The sequence below is a fragment of the Bidens hawaiensis genome, unplaced genomic scaffold (assembly GCF_021521415.1).
Source record: "Bidens hawaiensis isolate Kalapana, Puna unplaced genomic scaffold, B.hawaiensis_p1.1 tig00012998_1, whole genome shotgun sequence".
Classification (NCBI taxonomy): domain Eukaryota; kingdom Viridiplantae; phylum Streptophyta; class Magnoliopsida; order Asterales; family Asteraceae; genus Bidens; species Bidens hawaiensis.
The window spans coordinates 285,275-297,022 of record NW_027492088.1 but is presented as its reverse complement, the minus strand read 5'-3'; the positions used below and the strand labels follow the sequence as shown (position 1 = coordinate 297,022).

General features: G+C 39.8%; 1 protein-coding gene across 1 annotated transcript; it reads left to right on the top strand.

Moving 5' to 3' along the window:
* Positions 1–10,158: 10,158 nt before the first annotated feature.
* On the top strand, positions 10,159–11,239 carry LOC143542838 (uncharacterized). The gene is made up of 2 exons (XM_077035323.1): positions 10,159–10,805; positions 10,888–11,239. The coding sequence occupies exons 1-2, from the start codon at positions 10,159–10,161 to the stop codon at positions 11,237–11,239; spliced, it is 999 nt and encodes a 332-aa protein (XP_076891438.1).
* Positions 11,240–11,748: the final 509 nt, after the last annotated feature.

Sequence of the window (11,748 nt, the reverse complement as noted above, 5' to 3'; positions counted from 1 at the left end):
GCTTTCGATACAAAACTCCTATCAGCTCCAGTGTCAAACAAAATAGAAGCAAAACAGTCGTTCACAGGAAACTTACCGGTAACCACATTCGGATCGTTGCGGGCCTGGCCCGACTCAATGCGAAAGCTCTACATTTACCACTGCTTCCGCCACTCTTGTTGCCTCCATTGTTCTCATTCTGCTTCAGTTTGGGACAATCCTTCCTGAAGTGACCCTCTTGACCACACTCAAAGCACCCTTTAGTCGCCGTAGGCTGTTTAGGAGCACCCTTAGAAGCTAGGTCTCCCCTACAGTCCTTGGCCTGATGACCCATTTTACCGCATCGCAGACACTTGATACGGTCGCATGGGCCAGCATGGTGATAGTTGCACTTGTTGCATTTCGGGTACTTTCCAGCATAGCCACTCGAACCCTGTCCGCCACCGTTGTTGTTATTGCTGGAACCCTGATTATTGAAGTTCCGAGCGAGTTCGGGTTTACGGTGGTGTTGTTGCTGTGGGGGGTTCGATGATGAGGACCTGGTGTTGTCAAATTTCCTTTTTCCATTACCAGAGTTGTTGATGTTGTTCTCAGTGCTTGAGTTATCACGGGTTTTAGAGGTGGAACCTCTAGGTGGTAACGCACCTTGTGCCACTGCTTGGTATGTCAGTTTGTGGGCTATTCGGATCGCTTGCTGAATCGTAGCCGGTTTGGAAGACGTCACCATATCCTGAACCTGGGGTACCAAACCATCGATATACATCTCGATTCTCTTACTCGGCGGGTCAACCATCCGCGGGCACATCACTGCTAGCTCATGGGAACGGGTGGTGTAAGCTTCAATCTCGGAACCCACTATTTTCAACGCCCAAAATTCCGAATCCAACTTCGCGATTTCCTCTCTAGGACAATACTCTTCCCGCATCATGTTCTTGAATTCCTCCCAGTTCAGAGCAGTTGCCAATTCCAACACAAGAATTTGCACATTAGAGTTCCACTAGGTGGGAGAAAAATCTTGCAATGTTCCAGCAGCAAACTTGACCCTACTAGCTGGTGGACAGTTGCACATCTCAAAGGCTGACTCTGCCTTCTCGGCCCAACGCAGGAAACCAATGGCTCCCTTAGTGCCCTTAAACGAATTGGGTTTACAGTCCAGGTAATTCTTGAAGATACAGACACTGGCTTTGCCTTCGGTTCTGCTGCGTTCGGAGCAATCTGTGCCTCTAGTGTTGCGCAACGAGCTAGAGCTACCGCTGCATGGCCTCTTGAGTCTCTGACTTCTTCTTGCAAGTCTATCATCTCTGATTGCATCTTGATCACTAGTTTCATTAGCGGAACATGAGCGTCCTGAACTTCCTTCATGGCTTCAGTCAGGTGGGAAATTCTCTTCCTAGCCTTTGCTCCATCCCATATCAGTCTAGTAACATTCACTCTCGTCGAGTACATAATGTCAACTTCACGCTCTAAACAGGAGGCGAGAGCTACGAAAGCACGCTCCATTGGTTCGGTTATGGGTGGTAGCGTGTTGAAGGACATAGGACAGCCCGGGTGAGGTAATGGGGGAACTTGCTCACGGTAAACCATACGCTGGATTAAACTTGGGTACCAGCTCCAGCTAACGTTGTCTTCGTACATGTCTCCAGATAGGCGATGTCTCTTTGGTGCAGGGGCTGCTAGTGTCGGGACTACTCGAGGTGGTGATGAGTCGGGTAGCTGCGGTTCCTTTCCAGGGGCATGAGACACCGGGTCGGATGATGATGATGATGGCGTCGACATCCTTACAGGATACGTCGTGTATGGGTTACGCGCGTATGAGTGAATGAGGTAAAGAGATAACGAAAACGAATAACTAAATATATAATACACATTTATATATGCAGTGCGTAAAATTATAACTAATGGGTCGTTGTGGTTATAGTCTAGTATGAATGCATTTCTAGTTCGCTATAACCAATGGCTCTGATACCAATCTGTCACACCCTCAAAATCCGCTAACGGAGTTTTACCGTCAGAGGGTGTGAACTAACAGGATCGGAATCATTAGTTATAATCAAACACCAAAAATAAAGTTTTCAAACAACCAAGACATCAAGTCTTAAGTAAAAAAATACGGAAGCGTAAATCGTAAATCGACCATGGTAATGTGTTAGCCAAGATTACACCCACTCGACCTACAGTCTAGTTTAGAGTTGGGTGGGGTTTGTCAAACCCAGTAGTACTACTCAAAAGTGACTCGCTATTATCCAAATATTAACCGGTTCGATGTTATGAAGGACTTTGGTTGGTTTGTTTGCCACTTAGCCTTACAAGTGATATATAAAAACTAAACAAAATCTATAGTGTTGGAGTATGTTATCTCCCCCAGATAAAAGCGTTTAAAAGAGTAAAAAGGGGACGTGAAACTCACTGTTTGCGAAGATAACCAAAAAGATCCGAGAAAAAGGTGTGCGTCACAGAAAATCCTCACTAGTGTTCTAAAAACAAAAACGAGATTTTCTAAGTATTTAAACTACGGGTGAGTCCCTAGACTCGACACATACAACTTATGCATGAGATGCGTTTCATGTTTCCTTTGTGAAATAAGTGCGACTCGACAAACACGTTGGTGATACGTTACATGTGTGAACAACTACTTACGTGTCAAGTATTAATATTGTACATTACTAGCAATTATCCCCCCAAAGGGCAATTTGGTCAAAACATAGCAAACATTGATCGGTTATGCACTTTTCATGACAATTTAAATAATACAGCAACTAAATTATCCATGCAGATTTTCACTCGACAAGATTACTCTTATTAATAAATTCTAACAAGTAAAATAAATCACCAAAAATCATCACAGAAGCACACGTGGGTTAGGTTTCTAAACCTATTTTTATTATATTTTTATCATATATGGTTTTACCACAAAGATCAAAACATCACAGCAAACACACATCAATCATTATCATGCGCAACAGAATGTTATTTGTTATTCCCGTTAAATGAAAAATCAAATTAATGCAAGACCAATTGGGTTAGGTTCCTAACTCAATGTATTTTCTTCCAGAAGTGGGACCAACCCATTTGGTTTTGTAGTTTATGAGATATCTTAGTCGCAAAACAGCCTAACAGCAGGTCTCCCAAATCAGCCTTGCATAACAGTTTTGTAAAATAATAAAAACAGACTTTTTTTACGTCCAAAAATTACAAACTCGGATTTTTTCAGAAACTAGACTCGACCTAGTATACTGTAGAATCAACAATAGCATCAAAACATAACATTAACATCGAGTTACAGTCGTCCAAACACGAATTCAATAATCTGTCCAGCATCAGTTTTCATCAAAACTCAATAAACAATTAACCTATGAACAATTAACCATGCAAGCAACCCTCTAGACTCATAATCTATCAACAATAAATAGTTTTAAAATCTAGGGTTTATGTTTATTATGCTTAATCATGAAATTAACTCAATGGAATAAACTAGAGAGGATGTAATTTACCTAGCTACCACTTTAATTCTTCAAACAAGCTTGCAATGAGATTGTATGTGTGTGTGTGTGTTCACGGCTGCCAAGAGGAGAGGTGGGGAAGGGGATGATCGTATGCAGGGATTAGGGGGTTAGGGTTTGTGTAATAATGTGTTTATATTATTAATTATGTTACACTTGGCCCCCTGAACTTCTAGTTAATCAATTTCTAGCATAAACTAGGCTTTTGCTTCTTGAATTTAGTGTTATATATGTATATATATAAATATCAAGTAACACATAGATTAACACATAACTATCAATTACTTATCGTTTGTTCACCAACGGTTTGAGTCGAATCGTGTGTGTTTCGGTGAAATTCCGAAAGACTACTTGTGTAGTGATTGCCATGCGTCATTTAAAACCTAATTTAAATGTAATGAGATATGCGTTACAGTTCATGTGATCTTAAGTTTGAATTAACGGAGTTCGGATTAACGGAGCTAACCTGAAATTGACGAGTGTCACACATACCCCCGTTATCAAGCAACACCCCGAACCCATCACCATAGGTGAGTATGCAAAATTTCATCTGTAGGGATTACATGTAGCGTGTCCCTTGTGGTCCGTTTCTTAATGGTAATGAGACGCGAGCAAGAGGACCCCACATGGCTAACAACGTGGATGATCAAGTCTGTAATGAATTTGTACTTTTGTACTCTTGTGATCATGTTTATAGACTTATAAGGGTTTGCTCTTTTTGGCTTAATTTTAAATATTCACAACCCCATTTGGAATTATGAATACCCAGATGAATAGTCGGCATACAGACCCATGGTCTCCGGACCCGAAGCATCCCATCAATACAGGATTTAAGGTTATAAAACCATACGCCAATGAGGTGTAAAACACTAAACTAGCAGTTTTTAGATTTATATCACAGGCTACACGGCATACTCTAACGTTAAACCTACCCAAGCATCATATGATAACGTATTCAGATTTTAACTTTTCAAACTTTATAATATTTCCGCTTTTCATACCAAGAATTGAGGCTTGAGTATGGCCCGACCTTTCATTACTTATCTTCCACGGACAAAACGCTTTACCCACAAAAGATTTCCGATTAAACCATTTTATAAAATTTTCCCTTTCATTTTCAAGGCTGAGCCTACCGACACATCCCAAGTTAAGTGCTTTTTCTTTTATTTATCTCATATTATTAGTAGTTTGAAAACCAATTTCCCGATAAATATCATCATCTCCCACTTTAACGTGAAAAACTATAATCAAGGGACATATTTAAAACATTTTTCATTTTTTTTTAATTATTTTATTATTTTTTAAATTTAAACTTGATTTAAACTACGACTCAAATATCCTATCCCCACACTTAAATTTTGCATTGTCCTCAATGCAAGGATAAGGACGACTCAAAGTAAAATTAAAAATAAAGCCGGACTACAAAAAAAAACTAAAAACCTAAAAATTTAAAAACAAAAGCAAAAGCAAAAAGTTAACAAGCTAGATAATGGAAAAGACTTAGCTGGTAATATGCACGTGAAACATGATGCCAAAGTCTTCTTCCATGAATTCCCTCCAACTACGAACGTGCTCAGCAAATGGTAACTCCTTCTTTCACGAATGTAAGCGGCAAAACAAAACAAACATATCTAATAATGTATCTTATCAAAATGATGGATATTAAGCGATCAAAGTATTTTACCAACCCAACAAATAAAACATGAATAATTAGCAGCAAATAATAATAAAACATAAAGTATACTGCTCGGTGCTCCATCCCCACACTTATCTTTTTCAATAAATTCTTCCTTGGGGACTAACTCTCTAGCTCAAAATCTTCAAACTAGCAAAACTCAAAAACACAAAACAAAGTCGAACTACAAAAACTACGTTAGCGACTCAAAGAAAAAGAAAATAAAAATAAAGAAAAAAAATACAAACTCTACACTTGAGTTTTCACTCAAGAACCTATGTTTATGCGCATCCCGTGGCGGACCGAGTGGAGCTTCCTCCACCTCGGTAGAACTCCAATGCCCTTAAAGATACCGAATCACGATTCGACCATTCATCAATCTTGGTCTTCTTCTTTCTAACACCATGAACCTTCTCAAACTTTCTCTTACCACCACCTTTTTCCCCCACATGCTTCACCATTTCCCGAGAACTAGAAACCGCTCGCTCCTTCCCCACACTTAAACTTATAGAACGGGAATCGTCAAGACTAGGGCCCATGCCCGAGATAACTGATTCTATCGAGTAAACTGGGTGACATGGATCAATTAGACCGTCTTGACCACTCGGATGTCTCATGGACTTCGCCAAATAAGTGGCACTATCATCACCAGCTCTAAGAGTGATCTTGCCTTCAAACACATCAATAATTGCCCTAGCAGTACGTAAGAATGGACGACCTAAAATGATTGGAACTCTCTCGTCGGCCTCCATATCTAAAGCAACAAAATCTACGGGGAAAACCAAATTATCTACCTTAACGAGCAAATTCTCTACGACACCCCTCGGATACTTAACGGAACGATCGGCTAAAGACAACCTCATACGAGTGGGGGTGAGCTCTCCTAGGTCTAGCTTTTCATACAAAGAATATGACATAAGATTTATACTAGCTCCTAGATCGGTTAATGCTTGACATGTCGTGTCACTTCTGAAAAGGCATGGAATGGTAAAAACACCGGGGTCGGGTAATTTCTCCGGAACTTTATTGAGCACTACTGCAGAAAACTCTCCATTAAGCGGTACAGTCGAAAGCTCCTCCAACTTATCCTTTCTTTTAAGAAGGTCTTTCAAAAATTTGGCGTACTTAGGCATATGCTGAAGAACTTCTACAAACGGGAGATTAACATTCAATTGGCTAAATATATTAATAAAATGCCCGTAATCTTTCGTATACTTTTGATTCTTTAGACGATCGGGATATGGGACATAGGCAGGGTTAATGATGTGTGGTGGTGGCCGGACTCCAACCGGCTTCTTATCGGTGTTTTTCTTAACTTGCGGCTCTATGATTGGTGTTGTATTTTGTGACTTACTTGGAGCCTCTAACTCTATCTCCTCATCTATCAACTCATCATCCCTATCTTCCCTAATTTCTCTACTAACTACCTCCGGACCAAAAACCCTACCACTACGAGTGGAGATGGCATTCAATTGAGCAGCTGGATTAGTTTGAGGGATACCCGAAAACTTACCTGGGGGCCTTTCTTCTAAACGACGAGCAATATCACCAGCAGTCCTTTGAATATCGAGAATGGAAGATTGTTGATTCTTGATTAGCAAATCGTGGCCGGCTAACTTTTTCTATGCAACTTGATCTCTATCCAAGATTAGCTTCACCATCTCTTCCAAACGCCCAAGTCCACCGTTCGAATCCTGCACATTATTTTGAATATTAGTACCATCGGTGTTATTATTATTAAAATACTGACCTTGTCCTTGATTATAAGAGTTTTGAAATCCGGGTGGTGCACCCGACGGACGCCAGTTAGCATTATTCTGATTCAGGTTCTTGTAAGTGTTCCAATTCTGACTGTTGTTGTTGTAATTGTTGGGAAACCTATTCTGACCAGCAACAAAGTCGACCTGTTGATTCATCACCAGGCACTCCAACGTACCATGTCCACCTCTACAAAATCACACCTGTCCACCTTGGCCTTAAGATCCTTAACCTCTCGGGTTAGTGATTCCAAAGTAGCAGCCACACTAGTATCCAAATTAACCTGGTGTACACCTCGAGCGGATGAGGATGTACTGCTAACGGGATTGGAATTCCCGCGTCGTGGCCCTTTGGCGAGTTCCGATTGAGCAAAGCTCTCAAACATCTCGTTACATTCGGCGACATTCTTCCTAGCCAGTAGACTTCCTCCTGCGGTTGTGTCGAACCAAACTTCGGTTTCGTAGTTCAACCCATTATAAAATTTCTCCACGAGAGCCCATGGTGTGAGACCATTCTATGAGTATCGAGACAAAAAGCTCTGAAAGCGTTCCCAAGCATGACAATATTGCTCATCCGGCTCCATGTGAAACGAGTGAATCTGATCGCGAAGAACAGCCGCTTTCGCCGGTGGGAAGTATCTCTTGATAAATGCACAACGTAGTGTTTCCCAAGTGGTGAATGTACCAGGTGGCTGCGTGTCAAGCCAAATAGCTGCTTTACCTGTAAGTGAAAAAGGAAAAAGTTGTAAGAAAATTGCATCTTCAGTAGCACCTTGCAATTTAAAAGTTTTCAAAACGCGGTAAAGTCGGTTAATATGAGCCGGCGCATCCTCGTCATCGTTCCCATGAAACTGATTAGTTTGAACGATGTTGTTCATGACGTATGACAGAATCTGCCACGAGTTGGGGTTGTCGATCGCGGGGACAACGATGCATGACTGGTTTCCAGTTAAGCCATTGAAGGCTTGAGCAGCAATTGTTCTGTCGTCGGCCATTTGAACGTCTGGCTGGCTTCTCGGACTTTCTGGTAGTGAACTGTGCGGTGAGGATTTTTGTGACGAACTAGCCTCGGTTTTTAACGGAGAAAATTCAAGATCAAGCGGTGGTGGTCCTTGCGAACGAAGATGTGGCATAAACCTGAAAACGCAAAAGACCAAGTGAGTAGACTCGAAAACTTAAAAATAAACTAAAATAACTAAAACTTAAACTAGACCCCTACTACTCAAACGAAAATAAAAGAAACAGCACGAATATAGCAAGTAAGTCCATGTAAAGCTATTAACGCAATCGTCAAGAGTCCCCGGCAAAGGCGTTAAAAACATGATGTGCTTGAAGTAGTCAAATAATTATTAACTAAAAATAAGGTAATCTAGACACTAAGTAATAATTCTAGATTCTTAAACTTAACTTAAACTACTAACCGGAAAGTGTACCGGTCGACTCTAGTACAGATAAGTAAGTCCGGATATCGAACCCACGAGACTCTATAAATTACGTATACTAGCTAATTAGACTCAACTACAAGACGTGACTATTTAATAATAATGTTTGAAGGGGGGTTTTAAACTAATTATTAATTAACTAAACCTAACCCTAATTAAATAAAATATAATAAACTATTAAAACACTTAGATTAAATCAAATGATGAAAATAACTACCTAGGCTAGAATCCACGATTGTCACGACAATTAATCAAATGGGAAACTTAAGTTATGGAACTGGGATCGTAAAATAGACCATTGACAGAAAACCCGAACAGGAACCTTGACCTTCAAGAAGACACCTATGGATTTCTAACAAGTTTTAAGACTCACCAGTTTTATGAATTAAACTTCCTTACGGTTATTTAATAATTTAAGTCTAAATATGTTTATGACGAAATCCTACCTTACAGCGCGGAAATCAAAGATAGTTAAGAAGACTCAATTGACTTAATAGACTAAGCTGACAATCAAACCTAGACGGACTCCTTACGAAGAACTAAATCTAGCAATCCTGACCAACAAAGATCTATCAATAACCTATCACCTTACAGCTTTCTAGGCTAGCAGCTCACTTTTATCTATTTAATTGATTTTATTGTTTCTATGATTTTAATGCATATCAATCATAAACTAGTCAAGAACACACAGTAAATGACCTAACAAAACCCTATCCTATGAAACAATCACCAAGGGTAATGTGAAACAATAAATCCAAGTAAATAAAACCAAGCAATCATACGCATTAATTAATTCAAATTCAACACTTTACTTAGAACATAAAATCCATAACGAAAAGAAATCCCAATCAAAATCAAACCGAACAAAGGTTCATCACGACCTAGGTAGTTTATGAAGTTTAGCCTAGCATCATATAATTTAAATCAAACAAAACAAATAATAATGAAAACATGGTGAAATAATAAAGAACGAAAGATTAAAGGCGATAAAACCCGTATTCTTCAATCTTAAACGTCTAGCTCTTCACCGGATGTTCTCTTGCCTTCAAAATCACCAAGAAACTCGAAAGATAGCTCTAAGAACTCTCAAATTCATCCAAGGATTTTCTCAGGTTTAAGTTAAAGGTGTTTAAATAGCGAAAACCAGGCCCGACAATAACCAAAAACGAACTTATTTTTAGCCCAGTTGTTCCTAGGCGTCGCGCCTAGGCCTTTTTGCCTTTCCCCTAGGCGCAGCGCAGCGTACTCTTCTATGGGGGCCGGTCAGACCGGACCGGTGGTTCTCTGTCCGGTTCCTTCCTGATGAGTTCCAGATCTCCGTTTCGGCTCGTTTTAGTTCGTTTTTCGCCCTTTTTCATCACGATCAAACCCCGGAACCTACGAAACATAAAAACGTTAGTAGTATACAAATCTCGACTAAAACGAACAAAAACTATTAAAATATTAATTAAAATATACACGGGAAACATAAATATTTAGCATTATATCAACGACGGTAGTTTCATACTTGCAACAACATGAGCATGGTAGTTCCTCAATCAATGAAGACCACGATGAAGGTTTTTATACTTCCTTTTTTACATCCCTTTTAATTGTTTTTATTGTCAAAAAAATGTTGTAAAAGGTAATAAATTAATTTTTTTTTCTTGTATGACTCTCTTGCTGAAGAAGTTGAAGACACATCAGAGAGTGAACCATCTGTTTTAGAATATGAATCGGAGGACAACGAACCACTCCCTCATTTTTCGCAACAACAAAGTCAGGGACTGACCCATTTTCCCGACCTTAATGTTTTTGGTAGAGGAATGGATGAAGACTATATTCCAATGGATAATTTTGCGGAAGATGAAATGGATCTTTGGGACGAAAAAGATCCAGAAATACGTTTAAATATGTATTTCACTTCAAAAGCCCAAGTTGATTACGCCGTTAGAATGTGGAATATCAACCACAACAGAGAGATATATATGGAGGAAACCCGATCCAAAGTCTTCACGGCGAAATGCAAAAAGTTTCAAACAAACAAACAACCAGCACAATGCCTTTCAACCATGTCTTTGGACATGCACGGCAAGAAAATTAAAAGATTTCATTGTTTCAAAATGACAGCTTGGACACCGGCTCACTCGTGTTTCACCATTGTTTCTCGCAACAACAACCGAGCCCTAAGATCAAAAGTTGTAGCAGCCCACATCCAACAACAAGTTCTTGCAAATTTATCATATACTGTGAAACAAATTCTATCTCTGATCAAAGAGAAACTGAATGTTGATATCACTTACGGCAAGGCTTGGACTGCCAGGAAAAAAGCCATCAAAAACATATACGATAGCTGGGATGAAAACTTCCATGAATTACCAAGCTACATAATGGCACTACAACAAACAAACCCCGGTACCGTTGTCAAGTGGTTACATCATCCCTATAGTCCAAGTGACTACTCAGTTGTCAAGTATGTATTTTGGGAATTCCGTCCAAGTACTGAAGCCTTTAGTTTTTGCATTCATGTGATCTATAGATTCCACCCATCTTAGGGGCACTTACAAGGGAAAAATATTGATGGCGGTTTCCAAAAACACAAACAACATGATCTTGTCGATTGCGTATGTGTTGGTGGATGAGGAAACAAACGAGAGCTGGGAGTGGTTTATTCAACAATTTGCTGACAACGTTGAAGACCGCGCAAGGCGAAAGCTGTGTGTAATTTCTGATAGGCATGCGGGCATAAAACACGCCATGGATAAATTAGAATCATGGAAGGAACCCCACGCCTACCATCGATTTTGTCTAAGGCATGTAAGAAGCAATTTCATGGCGAAGTTCGAGTGTGAGCTTGAAAAGGATGTGTTGGGAGATCGGATGCACAACACAATGAAGAAGGTATGATCGCCTGATGGATGAGCTTAAGGCAACAAATAAAGAAGCGTGGCGGTACCTATGTGCGATAGATAAAAAAAATGGACAGTCCTGTATGATAGTGGGAATAGACGATGGGGTGTACCACCCCGGCTAAAGAGGAATACGCCCGGGTGCGACATACAGATTGCCCAAAACACATGTGACACTATTAAGTGGCAATATTATCATTAATTCATTCAAATCCCAAGTACACAAGTTTATCAAATAAACAAATACAAAGTAAAAGGAACAAAACAACGTCATCTTGTTTATTATTTAAATAACCTAACTTCTAGTATTTCTCGCGACTTCATCCTCTAATGAGAGTACCTGTAGCATATATAAAAAATAAAGTCAACTAATTGAATAGTTGGTGAGTTCACACAAGTTTGATACAAGTACATAAAAACCATACAATTCTATGAAACTTGGTGTAGTAATAGCTCAAGCAATGTCTTTTCCATTCGGTAACAACCAAATGTACTTAGATCGGGGTC